The 23,349-nt window shown below is 44.1% G+C and overlaps 1 protein-coding gene across 7 annotated transcripts; it reads left to right on the forward strand.

Annotated features, from left to right (window-relative positions):
* The first annotated feature begins 720 nt into the window (after positions 1-720).
* On the forward strand, positions 721-22,553 carry LOC147434164 (protein CYCLOPS-like). Of its 7 annotated transcripts, none has more exons than XM_086490735.1 (11): positions 721-1,498; positions 2,345-2,391; positions 16,885-17,016; positions 17,601-17,649; positions 17,760-17,809; positions 18,207-18,838; positions 19,361-19,410; positions 19,511-19,559; positions 21,548-21,605; positions 21,771-21,899; positions 22,264-22,553. In XM_086490735.1, the coding sequence occupies exons 1-11, from the start codon at positions 1,154-1,156 to the stop codon at positions 22,385-22,387; spliced, it is 1,665 nt and encodes a 554-aa protein (XP_086346861.1). In that variant the 5' UTR covers positions 721-1,153; the 3' UTR covers positions 22,388-22,553. The 7 variants fall into 7 exon arrangements, with proteins under 7 accessions (XP_086346861.1, XP_086346862.1, XP_086346864.1 ...); XM_086490736.1 differs by having other exon boundaries at positions 21,548-21,601; positions 21,779-21,899; XM_086490738.1 differs by lacking the exon at positions 21,548-21,605 and having other exon boundaries at positions 21,779-21,899.
* Positions 22,554-23,349: the final 796 nt, after the last annotated feature.

A 23,349-nucleotide genomic window follows, 5' to 3' on the forward strand; every position in this document is an offset into this window, starting at 1 on the left:
ATGGGTCTCTAGTTGGATATGTCTTCTTTAGATCCTCTTTTGTGAAGTAACTTGATTATCCCAGTGTTGATGGTGAACAACTTCACTCCAGATGTCTAGTAGAATGGGGGTGAGGGGTTTTTTGAAGGTTTGAAAAAATTCTCCGAGTCATCCGTCAATGCCACGGGATTTGTTCTTTTTGAGGGAATCGATGGCATTCTCTATTTCATAAATAGATAGAGGGAGGTCAACCATTCTTTTGGAGTCAGCAGGGATGATCTGGTGTCTAGCTCTCCACACTAGCTCTTTACAATACTGTTTTTTGGCATATGGGGGAGGGGGGCAACAAAGAGATCTGCAAAAAAGTCTCTAGTGAGAGAGAGGTTCTCCTCTTGAGATGTGGCTTGAGTGCCATCTACTGTCAGCATGGGGATGAAATCTTTGGCTGATTTTTTCTTCCAAATCTGTCTGACATTTGAAAACAAACGATTTCTTCAACATGCTGAAGTACGATGAGGGGAGAGAGTTTTTGTCGCTTTGCGTTTGGGAATAGCTGTCGATGCTTTCACATTTCAAGTAGATACCCGCAGGCTGCTCGGACCTCTCTCTCTCTCTCTCTCTTCTCTTCTCGGATACGCCCGGAGTCCTTTGCGCCGGTTCTCCTGGTGCTGTGTCGCCCTCACACACCATTGCAAGCTACAGTAGCGCCCAAAGCCCACACACGCATACTGATAGGTCGCTCTCTCTCTCTCTCTCTCTCTCTCCCTCTCTGCTGTGCTGTGCTTTCCTCAATTGCAAGCACATAGGAGGTGCTGTGTGCATGTGCATGTGTGTGTGTGTGTGTGTGTGTGTGAGAGAGAGAGAGAGAGAGAGAGACAGAGAGAGAATCCAGGGTGGTTATGACGCTCTTATAGGGGCACACCTTGTGCGGTCGAGCAGAGGGCAGCAGGCAGAGTTAAAGCAGTTGAGGCAAAGCAACAGATGATATCCACATCAGAGAAACTGCCAAAAGGCTGTCGAGCCTATGGTGGATGCGACAATGGAGCAATGGCAAAGCAGGGTGAGAGCCAATGGCTGTAGCAGCAGCAGGAGCGGCGGCCAACTTTACGTCATTTCCTGTCTCAAAAGTCAATACAATACACGCATTCCGTCCGTGCACACGTAGAACTACCTCATGTACAGAACACATCAAATGTCAGAAAGAAGGATCACTAGAAGCATTTCTACAGAACATCAAGCCAGACCTGCTGCTGCACAACCTCCCAATCCCCCACAGAATTCTCACATTCATTACAATGGCTACATCAAGGGACTCAGTGGCCTTATTCATGACGCCGAAAACTCTTTCAAGGACACTCACCTTGCATCGATGCATACCACAAGCGACGATATACTTATCAAGTCGTTGGTTGAGGGCATCCCTGCACCCAGCATGGAAGGCATTGGCTTCGCAAACATACCACAAACTGGCCGAATCGATAGTGAGGAGCTATTCCACAGTTGGATGTCTCTTGGAGAGGTGAGCAATATCTTCCACATAGCATTGCAAAGTAAAGTTCTGTTCAGGGTTCCGTTTCTTTTGCTTGTGCGTCTTTTCCTTCAAGCACATAAAGGAGGGGAGAAATAACGAGAGCTCTGTTCTGTAAGTCATTTCGATTGCACATCATCGATGATGAAGCGTTAGCGGACGTTCTATTCTTGATGTCATTTTTGCTCATGAGTGCCTCCCTAGTGTCTTGCAACAGTGCGAATCTACCACATCAAAAACAGTACAAAGCACATCCCCAGAGAACTCATTGAGGGCTACCGTATGGTAGCATGTGAGCGTAACAGAGGGGGGTCATACAAGGGAGAAAAGGTGCATTTACACAGAATGGTTCCATAAGTATGAGTAAAAAGGAGGTGTATTATGCACCTAGTTGGCGTCCGCTTAGTATTGCTACTGCATCCCCCAGGAGCACAAGCTTGAGCAACATACATTCATATGTACCTTCAGGAAAAGCTCAAAATTCATGGCAGCCATCCACCAAGCAATATAATCATGAGCTCCATCATGGCTAGTATTGATTTATGACATTGAAATCACCACTAAGAGTGGATTTATTGAATGCCCCCGTACTTTAAGCACACGCCATCATATTCTAGATCAAAGTTCTAGGTATATACATTGTGCAGATATCCAACATTAGATGCATAATCCCTTGTCAATGCAATACATAAATTGGCATAAGTTTTGAAATAAGGCAAACCACTGCCACAATAACAGGTTCAAGAACAATTTTAAGGTAATTTTTTCAAACAAAATATTGAAGGTTCAACGCCATTATTGAACCGCTGGATGACTCCATTTTTGAAACATTTTCAGGGGCAAACTCCTGGTCAGCTTCACCGCCCCCGTCAGAGTTATTCCAGGTCTCTCTCTCTCTCTCTCTCTCTCACACACACACACACACACACACACACACACACACACACTTTTTTTTTGGTAAGTCTTTCTTGATTAAGTTAACAAATGGGAAACGTCAAAGTGAGGAAAACCCATTAGAAAGATCAGATACAAAGGGCAGAACACAGAAGTGTTCCATAAAGTGAAAGTACTAAAAGCAAACATAGGAGAGTTGTAGGGTATCCAAGGATATGTCCCCAACATTAAGGGCGAAATGTAAGGATTGCCTAAGTGAAATCTTGTACGAAGGAAAGGGATCCACATCATGCTGATGGAACATTCATAAATTGCATTGACGTCACAGAGACCATAGAGCCCAAAATCTGACCCATGTGAAGAAGATTGCAAATCGTCGAAGGGAAGATGGCAGAATGCTAAAAGCCCAAAACCGTTTGTGGCAAACTGCCGAGGGAAGGCAGAGGCGCATACATGCCTATATGCGGTCAAGGAAGGCCCTGGTGAAACGATAATCCCAAAGCAAGTATCTGACAGTCTCATCACAGGCTGAACATGTGACTCAACGAGAAGAGCTAATGTGATTCGCACTAAGGAGAGTTCCAACAAGGAGAACTCCCAGCAAGCAGTACCATAGAAGTAGACGTGCCTTCAAAGGCAAATGGCTCTCTCAAATTGCATTGAGAGCCTTTCTCCACCGTTGACCAGATTTATGCAAAGACCATATCACATTACAGTGGTCGGCCAGCCAAGACTCGTGCAAGAGAGAAGCATAAATATTGCTGGTTGAAATGGCAACAAAAGGTGTGTCCCATAAAGTCTAATCCGACGTATGACATCCATTGGCCGCGTGTGTGCGTGCGCGTGCACGTGCGCGCGCGTGTGTGTGTGTGTGTGTGTGTGTTTCAGGCTCTTAGACAGCCTCAAAATGTGAGCTTGCTGATGCCATGGCTTCACTTTGGGAATGTTTTTATTGCTCCTCCTCCAGCTTCTGTTGATACTCTTCATGCATGCCAACTTTTGTTAATTCTCTCGCCTCAAGATGCACAAGCAATGGAGGTGGATTCTACTAAAAATGAATTGCGCTCAGCTTACTTGCTCTCGGCCAATTGCGTTCCCTGGTTGGGATGGGCTCATTGTGGAATTTTTTATCTCCTTTTGGGAGCCCTTTGTCAAGTGTAAGGGAATTGAAATGGTCACAAGATCTAGACTTTACACTCTCACAAATCTTTACCTCTTTCCTTGCGTTAATGATTGCTACTTAGCATGAGAGATGGTTCCTTTTATTTCCTTGTGTAGAGAGAATGAGAGGTATATATATATATATATATATATATATATAGAGAGAGAGAGAGAGAGAGAGAGAGAGAGAGAGAGGAGGAGAATGGGTACCAACCAGCCCTCTCAAGGGCCCCTGTCACCAGGCACCACGTGCCAATAGAAAAGAACAAATTGGACAGACTTCTAGCACTTCAATAACAATTGAAACTGAAAGAGAGCACACGCGACACGGAGCGGCGGAATTCCACCCCAGAGAGTATTGTCTCCAAACCTTAACTTCCTTTTCGGTATTTCTTTATATTACTTGAACTCATTACAATGCCAGTACTCGCGCTCTGCACCTTCTCACTGAAGCGTGCCAGAGACCGAGACCTCTGCACTTATTTAAAGGCCCTTGGCCTTGAAAAGCAGTTTACATGAAAAGCTTGAAACTCAAAAGCAAGCAACTGGCCCAAAATGTGAGGATTAGTGGTACTAATCCTATATTTAAGACTAATAGTACTTAAGATCAAACTGAGACTCAAGAGACTAAATGTGTGTTTGATTGATAGAATGAATACTTTAAAACTGAGTACAATAGGTTCCTCCGTTCTTCAATGGCTTGACACGTTGGCAATTTGTGACAGCCCTCCACATCGTTGCAGATGTGGTATTTGCTTTTGATTGTGTAAATGGAATGTACACACAATGCACATGCAATACCTTAATGCAGACTCTATTGACTCGAATGGGAACTGTCGTCGCGGTACTCTTCAAGATGAAGCACCTCTAGGCTGATTTGATGCACCTTTGGATCCTTCTCGATGAGGGGTTGATGATGGCCACCAAGGGTAGATCTGGGGTTGATTTGTGCTCACGATGTGAGAGGAATCAAGGGTTGAAAGCTGGCTGCAAAAACGCAGCCCATCTGTCGCGTAAAGTGGGGCTGAAAACACAAATGATGATGGAGCCGATGATGGACAGCAATGGGAGCACTTGGGATCGTCGTGTTTTAGGAGGATCGACTTGAAGAGTGGATATCATCAGATCCGAGTCGCGCCGAGAGATATCTACAAGACAACTTTTCGGATGACTTTTGGGTTATTTGAGTTTTTGGTGATGTCTTTTGGCCTAACCAATGCTCCTTCGACATTTAACAGAATGATGGATAGGATTTTTCGAGAGTACAGACTATTTGTTGGCACTTTCTTTGACGACATTATTGTTTTCTTCAAGGATGAGGCAGAACATAGAGAACATCTGCTACAGGTCTTTCAGGCATTACGAGATCACAAGTTGGTGATTAATGCGAAGAAAAGTGAATTTTTCCTACCCGAGATACACTTTTTGGGACATACTGTCTTAGCAGCAGGAGTGCAGATGGACCCGGCCAAGATAGAGACTATCCGTGATTGGCCTGATTTGAAAAATGTCCATGAAGTTAGAAGCTTCTTATGCTTGTGTTCGTACTACAGGCGGTTCATTAGAAAGTTTGCAGAGGTTGCTTCCCCTATGCATATCTTGACATAGAAAGGAGACCCTTTCTCGTGGGGACCCACAGAGGTGACTTCCTTTCAGACATTGAAAGAGAAATTGACTAGAGGACCAGTTTTGACTCTGTCGGATTTGCAGAAGCATTTGAAGTATATTGTGATGCTTGTGGTCGTAGTTTGGGTGCGGTCTTAATGCAAGAAGGCCATGTCATTGCCTATGAAAGCCGATTGTGTCACGTGACACTTCCAACCCTATGTGTCCGTGGACAAGCTACAGCACGACAAGGGTTCAGTCAGTAGTCTAGATTTAGAAGTGATCTAGCACTTTTGTGAGTCTATTCGTAGTCCGTGCACGCCCAGGCACTTAATGTAGATGCATATCCTCTGGTTGCACATAGCATGATCATAAGCATTCCCATCAGAATCCTTTAGGGGAATTTTCCAGTGATTTTAGCTAATTTCCCTATTTTGACATTTTTCACTTATTATTTTTAAGTGACTTTTGTTGGAAAGTAGGTAGGGCAAATTGAGTAAGTTTGTATATAAGCAAACCTAGACTAGCACTAAATGGCAGAAGAGGCAGCAGGAGCTTCACGCTCAACAGGCACCTTCTCAGCAGAACCCCCCCCCAAGAGACCTAGCGTTTTTGGAGCATTACCATCACCTAGCGTTTTCATCGCCAGATCAGCCAACGATTTGCTTTTGCAGATTCCGGTGACAGGAGAACCTCAGAGTAGCCTAGCGTTTTGCATTTTGCAGAGCAACCGGCGACAACAGCAAAATTTCAGCCCTAGCGTTTTTGGTTTGCAGATCAGCCCCGGCGTTTTGCAGCTTTACCGCGACAGAACATCAAGGAACATCAGCATTTTCAGTTTTCAGCAGTTAGACACCGCAGATCAAGTCCCGAACCTCGCAGATCTCACCTTCCCGCAGCAGATCCTCGCCGCATGGTCAATTTCCGCAAGGTTTACGGTTGCAGCCCGGAAAACGCAGATTTCAGCATCTGCGTCTTCAGCGCGTCGTCGTCGTACCGTCGTCATCGACATAGAGTCAGAATTCAGCAGATAGAAGATTTGCAAATTTCAGCCCATAGCGTTTTTGGACAGCAGATAAAAGATTGCAGATTTCAGCCCTTAGGTTGGTCTCGTCGTCCTCATCGTCATCGTCGACATAGCCTAGACTTGCATCAGTTCCACGCATTGAGTTTGTACCAGTTTGTGCAATCAATAGTAGACCACTCTCGCCGACGAGAGTGGGGCCTTCGGAGGAGGGTTTTACGTCTCTGGTGTCGTATCTTTCTCTCTCTATCTCTCAGTCTCATACACTTGCACGCACAGTGTCCATTCACTTTGTTTGTGTTCATTGCACTCTCTCATTAAGAACGGAAGGCTCTCCCTTCCATAAGAACAAAAGGAACCTTGAGCACAGTTCGGAGCACTCATCTTGAGCAAAGCGCAAACATTCATTCCGCAGCACCTAACATTGGTATCAAAGCTTTGGCAGTGTTCTGTATCACTCAAGGAAAGAACCACAAGAACCACATAATTTTTTTTGCTTGCTGAGGTCGCACGAACCCAAGTTCGCTTGGGCGTGTCGATTCCTAATCGTGTTTTTGAAGAGTGATAGGAATCCCGGGAAAGAAGGGCTTGTCCAGCCTCCCCTTGTGCCTCTTTTCACTCATTGAGAGCGGGCCGTGCACTTAGCGGCCGGCCAATCAACGTGAGGTAGGAAACAGCAACCCTGGTGTGAGCGCAAGGCCGCCAAGGGGTGTGGCCGCGGAAAAGAGCAGAACTCGGGTGAAGAGAAGATCCTTCTCAAACACAGATTAGAAGCGAAAGAAGAACCTCAAGAACCCCAAGAATCAAGACCCCCAAGAACCCAAGTTCCTCGTGAACTTAAGAACCCAAGACCACAAGAACCCCACAAGAACCCAAGACTTCAGTGGATGGTCATCACTCGAAGCGGAATGGATACTTCGCTTGAAGGTGATGAGCATGTGTAACCGGCCCGCAGGGCGGTAGGCGTTGGCTTTCACCCGAAATTCTTTACTTTAGTCACACACAGAGAGAACGTGCAAAGGAAACCTGTGACGGGGATTAACACTTGAACACACACACGGCTCGGAAGCTAGAATGCTTCGAGCAGACGCCAACAACCTATAGGTACCAAAATTGGCGCCCCTTTCGGTATTTCTTTATTCTTTAGGAGGGTAAATTACAAAGAAGAGTCCTAGGAATCCTTTATCTGTATCAAGCTAGATACCACCTGTTTTGGCAAAATTTCGGTAGCATAACAACCCAAAACTTGCGCGAAACCAATTCCCTTGCTGGAACTCTCTTCCACTGGCATAAACCCTCTGATTCCTGCCCAAAAACAGTAAATTCAGCATGCTGTATTTACTGGTTTTTGCCATGTTTTCAGTCCCAAACAGTCCCCTAATTGTCCTTTGCCAGTGGGACACGATTCCCAATGGTTCTGGCGTCCGTATGGCTGACAAACAGTCAATTTACAGCGCTGAAAACGCACCTGTACAGTGAGGTTATGACCCTCACCGATGCCTGCTTTGGAGTAGCAGCTAGCTACCCCTGTTCCTGCTCAAGGAGGCTCTTGCCTCAGCACAAAAGCATGAACCCACACAGCTGTACATCACTCAAATGAAGAGCCCTCTTGTGGGGCATCACATAACTGCACGTAGGGAAGAGAGAGAGCAGTGTGTAGTGTGCAAGGCATCACTCCTAGCACCACACTGTACATGAGAGGGAAAGAAAGCACTCCATAGTTCTTAACCTGTGAGATAGGTTCTCAATGAAGCATCCCCCCAGCATAAATCGAGCGCCCCCTCTTCTGCCCTTAACTTGTAATGCATCTGTGAACAAACAGATGCAAAAAGGGAAGATTTCCATGGCTGCCAAAACCTCCGTATCGCTGAAAATGCAGCAAAACAACGCTGTAAACACGCGTCTGATGCCTTCCAATGCTGAAAATGAGCTCCTTGGTCTTAGATAAAGTCATGGGAAGCTCAAAAATGGAGAGACATGGCTGAAAATCACAGTTATCAGCCTCCAAAACTGCTCCAGAGAGTCAGTTACGAGTTTTGCTCTCCCAGACTTGGTAAATTGACCAAAAGTGCCACTTGGCACTCAAACATGCAATTTCTCCGCATTGGGCTTCCTGCTTAAAAATCTCTCAACTGGTGCATCAGTTGACTTAACAACAGAGTGATAAAATGTTTCCCTTGTCATTCCGAAGCTAATGACACGAACAGATTCTGTGGCCCAAAATAGCAGTTCCCTAAATTTTAGGGGATGCTTCCGTTGGGCTCCCACTGGTCTTCTGACCATCTATCCTCATTGGGACCGCATCCAAAAGTGCAATGTGGCCCAACTGTCGGATACTTTCTGTTGGTGATCCCACCTTGACTTTATGCCTTTATTGAGTTCACTTCCTAGTATCCACCAACTTGCTAAGTGCGACGAGGGGACCTACATGACCTTGAACTGAGCCTAAACATCCTTTTACTTTACGAGTTCCAGTATCGACCAACTTCCCGTCTGCGGGTGAAACTACCTTTCACATTGACCATACAATGTCCGACCATTTGCAACTTCAAAAAGAGGGTCTCAAAAAAATCATTGGAAAGAAACCAACAACTAAGGTTAGCAATCGCCACGTCCTTGTGACAGCATGAGAGAGGCGAAGAAGAATTTTCCCCACCAGGGGGTTTTTCCGACCCTCCCCCTTTCCCATCTACATCAAGAATTGCACTAACTCCTATGAAGGCTTTGGACCATATGTTTCTGGAAAGGAAGTTGGAACGCGAATCAAGAAATGCAGAAAGAATGACAGAAATGAATCGTAGACACGCAGAAAGAAAAGCAGAAATGGAATGCAAACACGCAGAAAGCAAAGCAGAAAGAGAAGCAAAAAGAAAGGCAAGAAAAGAACAACGCGACCGACACATGCAAGAGTTTTTGCGACTCTTTTCTCAAGTGTCGGCACAGATGCAAGAGATTCAGGCATAGTAACAGGGAATGGCCGTTTTCAGGTCTCCGTTCCCCGTTCCCATTCCAAGTTCCCGTTCCGAATCCCCGTTCCGTGTTTCAAACGTGAGTACCCGTAACAGGGAATGGCATTTTGTTCCACGTTTCCGTTCCCCGTTCCCGTTCTGGTTTCCCGTTCCTGGTAACTATGGATTCAGGAGACGGAGACTCTCTCAGTCTCTTCTTCTCCAAAGCATGACACACAGGATTTGCATGATTATGAGAAGCATGGTGATTTGATTGATGATGATAAGCATAATGATTTGAATGACAATGATATGCATGATGATTTAAATGATAATGATGAGCATGATGATTTGGATGTTCATGATAAGCATGATGATTTACATGATCAAGATGTGATTTCTCACACGCATGATGGATTGCAAGATCACAATGTGATTGTTCACAAGGATGATGAATTAGTTGATGCTTTTTCTAGCGAAGCTAACCTCGTTGCAGATTCGATCAATCACAAAGAACCGATCTCGGCTCTCGAGCTTAGGTGCAAAGAATCCTTACAGGAAGTATTATGTGTTCGCATGATTGATACACACGCATTGCTCAAGTGTTTCATTCGTGATCGTTTCTTGTATTTTAGTTAGCGTCTTTATGTGATCCCTTTTCCTAGGCATGACATATGGTACGTTGAGCACGTTTCACTCATGAATGAGTACGAATGTATGTGGATGTTTCATGAAAAGCTAAAAAGTATGTATTCAAGGAAGTTACATTCCATGTCTCTTTCTTGGCATGACACATTCGTAGGAAGAGCACAAGAAAGTATGAGCACCAAGCATGGGCATTTCCGTTGTGAACTACCACAATTGATTGTTTTAGATCAGAAGAGAAAGATTCGATCTCATTGTTTGCATGTGTGTGGTGAACGGTTTCTCTTTGTTCATCTACATTGCATGCATAGTCTATTAGGACGACAAGATTTTTTCCATTCACTTTACATGGAATAGGTATGTTCATGTTTTTGTGTTGGAAGTGGTTTCAGGAATTTTCAGCCATGGAGATTCTTGAAGAAGAAAGAAGCATGACTCTAGACGAAGTTGAAGTATCGAAGGAGCCAGGGAAGACTTTGTGTCGCTTTCGACGCGGCCCAAAGAAGCAAGCGTTGCAGACCTTTATGAAGTTCAAGTACCGTGCGATCCACACATTGAAGTGGGCCGGCGAAGAGTCCCTTCCAAGATTCCGGATGCTATTGGCAATCTCCCTCGACGCCATACAGTTCGGTACCATTACCTCACTTTGAAAAGGAGGAAATGTCACGTGACATATCTAACCCTATGTGTCCGTGGACAAGCTACAACACGACAAGGGTTCAGTCAGTCCAGTCAATCTAGATTTAGAAGTAATCTGGCACTTTTGTGAGTCTATTCGTAGACCGTGCATGCCCAGGCACTTAGTGTAGATGCATATCCTCTGGTTGCACATAGCATGATCATAAGCATTCCCATCGGAATCCTTTAGGGGAATTTTCCAGTGATTTTAGCCTATTTTGACATTTTTCACTTATTATTTTTAAGTGACTTTTGTTGGAAAGTAGGTAGGGCAAATTGAGTAAGTTTGTATATAAGCAAACCTAGACTAGCACTAAATGGCAGAAGAGGCAGCAGGAGCTCCACGCTCAACAGGCACCTTCTCAGCAAAACCCCCCCCCCCAAGAGACCTAGTGTTTTTGGAGCAGAACCATCACCTAGCGTTTTCATCACCAGATCAGCCAGCGATTTGCTTTGCAAATTCCGGCGACAACAGAACCTCAGAGTAGCCTAGCGTTTTGCATTTTGCAGAGCACAACCACAGATTTCAGCCCTAGCGTTTTTGGTTTGCAGATCAGCCCCGACGTTTTGCAACATCAGCGTTTTCAGTTTTCAAGCAACATCAGCGTTTTCAGTTTTCAAGGAACATCAGCGTTTTCAGTTTTCAGCAGTTAGACACCGCAGATCAAGTCCCGAACCTCGCAGATCTCACCTTCCCGCAGCAGATCCTCGCCGCACGGTCAATTTCCGCAAGGTTTATAGTTTCAGCCCCGAAAACGCGAATTTCAGCATCTAGGTTTTCAGCGCGTCGTCGTCGTACCGTCGTCATCGACATAGAGTCAGAATTCAGCAGATAGAAGATTTGCAGATTTCAGCCCATAGCGTTTTTTGACAGCAGATAAAAGATTGCAGATTTCAGCCCTTATGTCGGTCTCGTCGTCCCCGTCGTCATCGCCGACATAGCATAGACTTGCATCAATTCCATGCATTCAGTTTGTACCAGTTTGTGCAATCAGTAGTAGACCCCTCTCGCTAAGGAGAGTGGGGCCTTTGGAGGAGGGTTTTACGACGTGTCTGGTGTCGTATCTCTCTTCTCTCTCTATCTCTCAGTCTCATACACTTGCACGCACAGTGTCCATTCACTTTGTTTGTGTTCATTGCACTCTCTCATTAAGAACGGAAGGCTCTCCCTTCCATAAGAACAAAAGGAACCTTGAGTACAATTTAGAGCACTCATCTTGAGCAAAGCGCAAACATTCATTCCGCTGCGCCTAACAGATTGTTTTCAAGATCGGAATTGACAGCACAGATTTATGAGAAAGAGCTTTTAGCGGTTATCCATGCTCTTACTTAGTGGCGACATTACCTACTCGGAGTGGATTCTACTGTCTTCACAGACCATCAGAGTTTACGCTACATCTTGTCACATAAGCAGCTATCGGAAAAGCAGATGCGGTGGGCGAACATCTTGTCACAGTTTTACTTCCAGATTGTCCATGTGCAAGGACATAAGAATTTGGTGGCAGATGCTTTGTCCCGGAAGCCGATGGTTCTGGCTATTTGTGCGATCCATCATAAGATCTTCGAGGATATGATCGGGTCGGCCAGTATGCCACAGATACAGATTTTGCACAGATTTTGCACATATTTCACTTGAATACGGAATGGGGAGATAGTAGCGGGATATTCCATTCAGGATGGCTACTCAATGAGGAAAACCATGTTGTGCGTTACATGGCCGTTGAGGGAAAAGGTTTTAACCGAATGTCACTGTCCACCTTTTATGGGTCACCGCGGCATAGCTACCACCTTGAAAGCTGTGGAGAGATACTTCTTTTGGCCGAGACTCAATAAGGATGTGGACGATTTTATACGCAGTTGCTTGGTATGCCAGAAGGTCAAGTTTGACAGGCATATAGCATAGGGATTGTTACAGCCTTTACCCATACCCACCCGCCCTTGGAAAGTATTGCAATGGATTTCATTTTGGATCTTCCGAGAACACAGAGTGGTCACGATGGTATCTCGACTGTTATTGACAAATTTAGCAAGCAAGCTCATTTCACTCGAGTGAAGAAAACAGTCAAGCCGAATCACTTAGCGAGACTGTTTGTGGCCCAGATCTTCAGATTACATGGCATGCCTGAGACGATTGTCTCCGACAGGAGCCCTGTAGCTAATTGGACTATTTCTTTATTTTTAATGATTAATTTCTTTTAATGAAATTAGGACATTTTAATGTGTACACTAGAATTGTTAAAAGTTGGAATATTGTAGCTACAAGAAAAGCCATCAGGAACGAACAACTTTGATGTGTCATTTGATGGGTGACGGGAAAACATCGCGAAGGAGTTTCCGTAAGTTCGGTGGAAGAGACCGGGTTACGGGTGCCCCTAATGCGTCACATGATGGGTGACGGGTGCATTAGGAAGGGGGCATTCCGTAGGTCAAGGAGGAAATCCGAGCTAAGTAAGAAGAATACGCGTAAGAATGCAAGCACAAGAATAAAGATGGGTTCAAAGAAGCTTTTTATGAAAAGCAGGAACATTCGCGGAAGGGCAGATGCTTTCCCGCGAGGAATCTATGTCTGCATTGCATTTGTGCCGTGTTCTGCACCCGGGGACGCTTGGAATGTGTTTGTGTAGCATTAGTTTTTAACGCACTGAGTGGTTTTTAAAAGTTTGAACAGGTTCACACTTTATTTAAAAGTGGCCGGCCACTTTTAAGTGACCGGCCCCTTTTATTAATAAAATAAAGCAGGCCCCAAATCCTTGCGTAAAAAGCCTACGCAAGAGAGCTGTACGGATGGGCAGATTTTAGCGATCTCTCTCTTTCCTCTCTCTAGGGTGCCTACTTTTGCTTTTTGGGGTCCCTATTCCCGTCGGGTGCCAAGGCCTATAAAGAGGCAGGTAACGTTCAGTTTTTAAGGACGGAAGAGTAGTAGAAAAGCCCAGCACTGGAGATTCTGGAGCAAGTGTTGGCGACAGAAATCTGCAAGTATTCGTGTGCCGATGGAGCACGGAGGTTGTTTTTCCGAGCGAGGAGCGACATGTATAAATTGTCCATACGCATTGCGAGTTATTGCTTTGTGATTGTTTTGCAGGAATTCTCCCTCACGGGAAGTACGGCCTTTGCGCCAAAGTCCCTCACGGGAAGTACAGCCTTTGCGCCCAAGTCCCTCACGGGAAGGAACGACCTTCGGGTCTAAGACTAAAGAACGGAGGGGTTTTCCTCCGGTTCTTGTGCTTGTATACGAACTCTCCCTGAATAAAGATACTCTTGACTGGGGGGGGGGGGGACAGCCCATCTTCTGGTCCCCAATACTATGTCGATCTTCTCCTTTCTCTCACATTTGCAAAGTATTTTATTTTTCAGATTTCTAAGTGCTCGTGTACGCTCCCGTTTTGTGACAGGCCCCAGATTCACGAGTTTGTTTTGGAGGCTATTTGGGAGAACATTGGCACGCGGTTGCAGTTCTCGTCATCGTTCCACCCGCAGACTGAGGGGCAATCAGAGATTGCCAATTCAGTGGTACTAGATTTATTAAAGTCTTACATCTCGGATCAAAAGACTCAATGGGAAAAGTATTTACCTTTGGAGGAATTTGCCTACAATAACACGATACACTCTTCGACGGGGAAGGCGCCATTTGAGATTATTGAAGGTGCTACGAAGGTTCCACCCTTCCTAAGCACGAAAGATAAGATTTTTGAAGGCGACGAGTACACGCGTGACTTGGACACTGCTTTTACCAAGAAAGACAGAAAAGGACAGCAGATCGCCATCGTCGTGATTTGAAATTGAAGGAGAACGATTAGGTGCTCTTACGTTTTGAGAAGGCACGCCTGAGAAAGAAAAAGGGAAAGGAGAGGCTTTTTTCAAAGCTTAGTAAGCAATACTACGGACCTTTCCAGATTTTCGTAAAGATAAATGATGTCTCCTTTCGACTGAAGCTGCCCGATACTTTGAGAATTCACAATGCTTTTCATGTGAGTCTCTTGAAGCCTTTTAAAGGCGATGTGCCCGAAGATGGTAAGCTTGATGAGCAACACGAAGTGGAAGAAAACGAGGAGATCCTTGTTCCAGAACAGATATTGGCACATAAAGACAGAAAGGTTTAAGGGTAAAGTGATAAGGCGGTTCTTGGATAAATTCAAGAACTATCCTACATTGGATGTGAAGTGGATGGAGGAGGAGGACCTAGCAGATACTCCTCAGATTGTGAATCTTTATCTTGAAGCATTTGGATTAGCATAGTCTATTCTAAATGGAACCCCGAACTCAGCTTGGGCGAAATTTGGTGCAGCGGGTATGCACAAGAGGGAAGTCGCTCCACTCCTTTGTCAACAGATTGCCTCGACTTTTTATATTAAAGTCACTGATGTCTCTTTGAGTTTCAGGGATACTATGGGCTGACAATATTCTGCTGTATGACTTTATGAACTGGAATTCCAATTTCCCGATAATATGATACTGATTCGTCTCGACTTGTTTAAGTGCAGGAATTGATAGACGAAATGACTAGAGCATTTTGGTCTGAACAATCTTGATAGACATGGTTGCAATAGAGATTAGTCAATCGGGCATCTATGAGGTCCTGAGTGGATCTAGATGCGATTGCTAATTACGTTGCCGATAGACTGTCAATTGGTACATGTGCTAGATGTGTTTTTCCTAGTGCGTCTGTACTAACAGTCGGTGTCTGCTAAGACAGTTTATGGCCTCTGTCTGTTTTGCAGGCGTAATCGAGGGCGATTACAATGGGGTATGTCACAAACTGGTGACGTGGCTGCCCTGTACACGCACACACCCGCCAAGGCAGCAGTGACGTGGCAGTAGCACTCCGGCAGATTGCGGTGCAAATCTCGGAAGGCTGTATGGACAGCCACGTGGCAGGCAACATACAGAAAAGCAGGCTGTACGGCAGTGTTTTTTTTACGCAGCATGCTGGAAAATTTCCTATGCAATAGCTTTTTGGAAGATGCTTTATTTTCCCAAGTTAGCTTGTGAGATGAATTGCTTTATTTTGGGGCAACTTTTGGGGCTCTGCTTTTGGCATCCCTTGTAACTCCTTATAAGTGTAGTTGGGCTTCCACTTCTCAGAGCATCTGGACGTAGATTCTGAGAGTGAGACCCAACCACTCCTGTGTACTTTATGCAACAAATTAATACAAAAAGAAATACCAAAAGGAGCGCCAGTCTTTGGGGCCAATATCTCTAGGCACGGAACTCCGCCGGGCCATGTCGAATAAATTGTGAACTGTGAACTGTTTTGAAGTGAATTCCTGTCGTGTCGCGGTAGAATCTTGACTTGGAGTGTCCAAGTTTGTTACAACTGGAAACTATCCACATGGCCATTACATGTTCGGCTCCGTATTGTCCAGAGCATTATGATGGCATATGTTCAATTCTACTTGCCGTTGTTGCATTGGCCTCGTCCTTGCCTCACATCGCTTATGTCTGATATATCAATTCTCGAAAGAAAGGGCTCCATTTGTTATCAATGAAAAAACTATGGACTCCGAAGCATTTTGGGATGCTGAATAATTTGGACCTTCGTTGCCACGCTTTTGAAAGGAAGGCCATGTTATTACCTACTCTTGCGCAGTAGTCTTAGCTATGGACAATCATGATTGCCTCATTATGTCAGCATGTTACTACTTCCGCCTTTGGTCCCTGGCATACCCCCCTTTGGGAGAGTGTTTGGCAAGATGGTCAGTCACATTCCTGGTTGCTCGGTTGCCTCTAGTTTACTAGTTGCTTGGAAAGCCGTTACGGCTCCATCTTTCTTGGCATGGCAGACAACAGCCAAATGGGGATTCGCTACGCTTGGAAAGCATTCACTAGAGTAGGGCATTCTCTCTCTCTCTCTCTCTCTCTCTCTCTCTCTCTCTCACACACACACACACACACACACACACACACCACGCACAAGCATGCTCAACATGCTCACTAATCTAGAATAGTCGCATATGATGTATCAAAATAGAGCTACTTTAGGTGTCAACCACCTCAAGGCCAAATTTGTACATGAACTCATACGACTTGAAAAGCTATTCTCAGACATTGGTGTTGTTGGGTAAGGGCTGTTGTGCATAGGCCGGACATGGCCAGCCACCCACATCACTAACCTTACTAATCCATTCTTCCATTATCTACACATTGAACAATGAAGGAGTTGCACAGAGCTCCACCCACACCATACTCCTCTCCTGGCCACTATGTCCAGATCGGAATAGTCGGCCACCCATCTCACTAACTCGAACTTAACTGGTTTCATGCGACCAACACAGGAATCAATAACAAATGTGAACAACTATATTGGCAGTTTTTGTTGCACAAAAGGGATAGTAACCACCCGCCCACGGTCCTCCATTCACTATAGTTATTCTTTTGTAGTTGAAATACAAGCACTAATTTGTGTCACATAACATTTTTTGCAGAAGGTCCAAGGAAATGGCTTTTCTCCTGTCTCAGCAGTCACACGAAATTCCTAATGCAGCTGAAAACATCGATCAATATCTACAAACCAACAACTTTTTCTTGGAAGATGCTGCTGGAGAAAATAAAGCCAGGTACGAATTTTCAACTGATCCATGTGTGTAATAGGAACGTGGAATCATTGAAACTTGGAAGTGCTCTCAAGGGATTACCTATAGAAAATCTTCCAGATCACATGCGTTCAAAGGCCGTTAAAAAAGCCCCTATGCTTACAATGACGCTTTTTCCTTAGATAATTCACAGGGCTTTTTCCTAAAATGCAATTAAAAACCCCTTTTGTACATGCGATCCTGGTAATTTTTTAAATAAAATACCCCTTGTTTTGAACTCACGTGCTATACCTACATTTTTGGAGGTGCACCCCCCAAGAAGTGCTAGAGAGCCAATACAATCCATTCCCTTGGAAATGCTAGAGATCCATTACCTTCTTTGATTCGTAGGTTTGGCTTTGATAATTCCCACACCTCTCTCTTAAGTGCATGAGTTTGTACTTCAATCACTGAAATGGTTTTCAATCTTTTAGATTTTGACCTAGTAATTGAAGTCAGCCTAATTTCTCTGGTGTTTTACGACACTCCAATATTGTCCCTCTTTTTAGAAACCATGTAAAGGTTGTGCATAAGCAAAAGACCTCTCAAGTGAATTCTTTACTTTTCAGGAATGTGGAGGGGCAAGGGGTATGTGCAACTGAATCATCTCATCTGAAGGTACTCTATTAAGGGAAAAGATACCCATTCCATTTAATGCACACACACTTGTACAAGACACATTCTCCACACTTACATTAATGATGCTCTGATTTTCATTTCTTTTGCAGTGGTTCTCTCAAAATCGTCCAATGACTAGAAGTCATTCTTCAGAACTCCGGTTAGTACTGTTTGCCAAGCATAAGTCCTCATAAGTAATTTCGCCATTGTGCTATCTGATAAAACAAAAAGATAAAGCATTAATGCCATACCATTCTTCATAAAACGACCTAATAAAAAACGAAGGATGCCTGCCATTAGTTAAGGAAAGCATGCTGATATGTTGCATGTAATCTCCTACACATTTTTGGAAACAAAAAATTACACCAAAAGAAAGATTTATCTGCTAAATGTAAAAGCACACAGAAAATGCCTCGTGTGTGGTTAGGGATGATGATATGACTCACCTTTGATCAAACCAAATAGTACCCTCAATGTACAGCTGTTTTTGAAAACACTACCTCACTTTATATAGCATAGTCTCTTTGATACTTGTTTGTTCTTTCATTTTGTTGCAGCCGGCGTTATGCTGCCATGCAGGGAAGCTCACCTGCATTAACAGATCATGGTGTGAAACAGATGTCCGGAGCTACTGAAGGCTTGGAAAACAGAAAGTTTCACCAGCTATCATACCCACAATTTCCTCAATCTACATTGTCTCCAATCCGTGGGCATTTGGGAGGGGAATCTATCTCTAGCTTTGTAACCTTGTTAAAAGGAACATTGGAGCGAAAAAGGATGGGAAAAGGCAACTCACAACAACAACGGTGGCCGCAATTCTCTGGGACTTTGCCGAATATGGTGCAAGGCTCACAAAACCAGATTCACAGGTCATCCCAACAAAGGGGACTTTCACACTCAACTTACGAAGGTCATGAGCAGGTGCAAAGCTTCAGGCAAACGGTCATGGAGGCACACGTGCACAATGTGGGAGCAGGTTTTACTGGAAATAATCAACATCAACAACAAGGCCTTCCGTCACATACACGTTCACCAAGCGAGTCATCTGTAGGTGCACCTGTCCTATCTACCGGCGAAGATCCATGCAACTCTGGCCAAACCACTCCCTTGAAACGACCTGCAAAAGATGTTCCAGATTTTGATCATCAGCCAAAGCGACAAAACAGTATTACAACCAATTACAGTGCAGGTAAAGGCCTCTAAATCACATTGTAAACAGAAACACATGCTGAATGTGCCAACACACTTTTATCATGCATGTGTACAACCAAAATAGAGAAACCTACAGATATGCCAAACAGTTCCGGTCTCTTGTATTTGATGATTTTTGCCCTCGGGTAGAATATTTAGGGGATATCAACTGCAAGAACGAAAGTTGTTTCAAGTTCTAGAGAAGAAATGAGCAGACAATTTTCCAACATAGATAGTCCCTTTAGGAAGATTTTTGGTCATTTTATGAATGAAATTCTAGCTGAAAAAATACGGCATCAACAAGATCAGTTTTCAATATCATAAGTGAGGTGCTGAAATCTGAAACGCCTGATTTTATCATAGTTAGAAAAAGTACATACTAGAAAGGAGGAGCCTAATCAAGGTTATTACCTTTACAGAGAACAATTTGAGCTGCATTCTTGAGATTACAGGCTAAGGCCAATTGTCAATCATCTCATGTCATTGAAGAATGCTACTCATCTTTGTTGTACATTTACAGATAATGGAGAAGCTGTAAAGGAGACTCATCAAATAGTTGGTGAAAAAAAGGTTGGGATAACTCCTCTGTTGAAGCGTCATCTGTAATCACATCATTTTGTACAGCAATGTAAAACTCAATTTATGCATTAAACATCTTGTCTGTATGCAGCTTCCGCACCTCGCACGGATGGCCTCAGTAACCTCTTCAGGAGGTTCAGGTAACTTCCGTTTCTTTTTTGTTCTACAGCACATAACACAAGTATCAGGCTTGGAACAAAGTCAAAAACTCTGTGGTTAGTCCCTTACCCATGCAGGTCAAAAGGGCATACTTTTCTAAGCTAGTTCTATAGACAAAACTGTCCCTTAATATTTCTAACCTCTCAGAAGTGACCTTTGATCTGGCTGAATTGTTCGGGGTTGAAGACACATGAATGTGTCATCACTTAAAGCTTGTCCATTGAATGCCTTTCACTAGCCTCTAGGTAAGCAAAGAACTCCATATTTCATACCAAAACAGGCGAGTTAGCCCAGCAATGAAGCTAAGTATGGAGACATTTGTATGAAGGGCCTCTATGGGCTGGTGATCTGAGGCGTCTACGGCCTCGAATCTCTGCATGCTGTAGTGTGACCCCTCTCTGAATGTCAATGGGTGGAACTAGGGCAGCTCTCTCAAAGAAGTCCGTGAGCTATGATTGTCGCCCTCCACTTGTGGGTGTGGGTGAATGGAAGAGAGTCTCTAGATGTATCCGAGTCTCCAGTAAGAAGCAACCTAGCTGTCTCTGGTCTCTCCATTCCAATAGCACTCACTCTAAGTGTAGGTTGTCCTGTGGAAAGGGCTGTATATTGGCCCTGTATGCTCTCATATGCTAGACATCTGCATACATAGTGCTCCTCGTTCGCCACCCCACCTCACATACCCTGCATGTCCTGTGGTCTCTGTCAATCTGTGCTGCCCACCCAACCTCAAACTCTAGTTTGTGAGATGAGACTCTGAATTATCTTGTTGCTAATCTCGCACTATGTGGCATATATGTATGCATATATCCTGGCTGCTCGATGAAGCATATAAATGGTGCGTCTGGGTCACACGAACAGGTGGGAGCCTCTTTATATGCAGACTATGTGTGTTGAACAACAGTGCCATCTACGCATACCATGATCTACTTTCGCCTGCCTTTGCCAGTTGCTCAGATGCCTCCAGAGCTCTATACAAGAGTTTATCGTGCAGTGGCTCCCTCATTCTCAAAGAGAGTCTCCACTAACATGGCGGTGTGGCCAGCTCCACTCCGGTATTTTCATGTGGATGAAGGGTTTTAACTTTGCTATAGATGATGCGGGAGATCATCATGACCTATGGCCTCTCAATTTGTCTCCACCATGAAGCTGCAAGTCTCTGGGTGCCCTAATTGTTGTTGCTTACATCGTGGAGAATACTTTTGCTCGAATTCTTGAGATTCTCCTGACACTTCAACCCCGCCTACAGGACCTCGTCTTATTGCTCGCCAACGAGATTCTCTTCAACAAGAAGGCAGGTGCTTTGAATGTTTCCAGACGGGACACACTTCCTATGTTTGTCCACACAAAGGTTATAAACCTCCCTACTCCGGAGCAACCTCCTGCCAAGAAGGCTAGAACCACATCAAGACTTGCTCCAGACATTTATGCAGAAAGAATCGTGCCGAGCTTATGGAGATGGTGGTCTTATCTTCTTTAATCTCGGAGCCACTGAAAATTTCATCCACCCATAACTTCTCAAGAACATAGACTTTGAGTACGTTGCTAGAGGCATTGAGGCAGAGTTGGCTACAGGAGATACTCTATTATAGTTGTCCTACCTATTGGTGCTCTTCCTATCACCATTCAAGGGTACCATGGCAAGACTGATTTTCACATATTGAGGTTGGGGTACTGTGATGCGCTTTTGGGAATGCCGTTGCATCATAAAAACGATGCGACCATTCAGATCCGCAAGAAAACCATCACTTTGAGCTAGGATGGCAAGGCAATCGTCCTTTGAGTCCCAACTTACGAGAACCAACCCCGAATGATTTTTGTTTTTGCTTTGTATTTTAGACACTTTTTGAAACACTACTATTTGCAAATTGTTTGGAATAGTTACATCTGTTTTGAATAAATAAATCTAGTTCTTATGTTTGTGTAATAAGCTATTTACCTTGTGGATACTTACAGTCTGTCTATATTCTAGGAATCATGGTAGTCAAAGAGGACCCAACCAAGAAGCGTAGAGTGGAAAGACAACGCAAGTAAAGTCTTTTTATTTTGCATTGTAACAGATTATATACACTCTTGGTCTCTAAGCAGGCAATGGATCTATCGAATGAATCCTGTTTGAATAAAGAACACTTAAAGCAAGGTATAACTGCTCGAAATTGCCTACAAACAGCTAAAATGATTTCCTTCATTGCTAGGATGGCAGAGGCTAAGGGGAGGAGTGCTGTGCCTATGACACCATCTGAGTTTCAAGCTACTGTGAAGAGGTGTGATGCGTTGGAAAAGGAAGTCCGCTCACTCAAGCTCAACCTAGCCTTCATGAACAGGTAGTTATCAATTCCTGTCCTCTTTTGCAAACTGACATATGATGCTTCCATAATGTGGCTTGAAACATAATCATATCCATATATGCACACACAATATACTGAGGTGCATTTTCTGTGCCTGCATCATAAATGGGTCCTGGTAGCACTGCGCGCATGTGAGGGAAATTGTATTCGCCAGCATCGAAGTCGCAATTTCTGTGCTACAGTGTCGCTTTAGGCAGCGTAAGAATCAAGGTGGTAGCATGTGTGTGTGCATTTCTAGATACGTGATTGTGGTGATGCAAAAGGGTCCATGCATGCATTCCATCTCGGGCTTGTGCGTAAATGTTTGAATTTTAGTGTGCTTTCGTTTGGGACTTTGCAGAAAGGACTCGGAGCAAACCAAGCAGATAGAAGATTTACAGAAGCAGAATGAAGAACTACAGGAAGAGAAAGAGAAGCTGTTGGAGGAAATTGAGCAGCTTACCTCAAGAGCTCGCGTAGCTTGATCTCTGACACAAAGCTTGTGTATTTCCCTCTCGCAATTGTCTCAAACCTGTAGTGGGGAGAGCGTCTTGAGTTCGAACCGCCTCTCATTTGATCTCTTGCTATTGCTCCCCACAACACGCTATTTTTTAATCATTTGGTAAACCTACTCTCTTGGGGTTGTTTAAACCTTATCGTCTTCTCTTGCCTTCCTTCTCATGCAAGGCATCTAGATGGAAGGAAACACCAATCTCTCTCTCTCTCTCTCTCTCTCTCTCTCTCTCTCTCTCCTTGTAGCATAGATTTTTAAGGCCTCTTGTGATTGTTCCTATGATGTTAAAATCATTCTTATAAACGCACACGCGTCCTACCTCTTGTGGTCGCTTGTGCATTCAAGGCATGTACTTTGGAAGGCATCTATACTTGGTTGGAGACTCATGAAAATTTGTGCTCCATGAACTTGTAGAGACTGTTGGTAGGTAACTCGAATCAAAGTTTGTGCTTACATCTTGTGTAATTAGGCTTCTTCCATGTACTTGAAGACTTCTCCTCCTAGGAATGAAAATCCAAGGTTGGAAATTTGGTTAAATCATTAAAATTGTGGCAAGATAGTAAGCTCAATATATGGGTATGTTTGGAATATTTCTCTCTACACTTATCACTAGCACGATGTAGTTGTCATAAAATCTAATATCTAACCAATCCAAATGATTTTTTCATATTAAATTGATCATTTAATGTGGGAGAATAAAGGGGGACAAGGGTTAGAATGTAGACATGTGTTTATGGATCTGTTTCAACACGAGGCAAAAGTTAAAAGGGGTCCAAATGAGAGATGGTATGTTAAAGAGCAATGCTACCTAATGGAGCTTAAAGACCGTAAGGTTAGCTTCATTAAAGACTTTCAAAAGTTAGTGTTTAAAAGTCCTTTGATCTTAGACAAAGCTAGAGTTGATCTTGAGGAAGTAATCCTACCCAAGTTGGC

Source organism: Adiantum capillus-veneris, chromosome 19, assembly GCF_014529385.1.
Source record: "Adiantum capillus-veneris isolate H3 chromosome 19, ASM1452938v2, whole genome shotgun sequence".
Lineage (NCBI taxonomy): Eukaryota > Viridiplantae > Streptophyta > Polypodiopsida > Polypodiales > Pteridaceae > Adiantum > Adiantum capillus-veneris.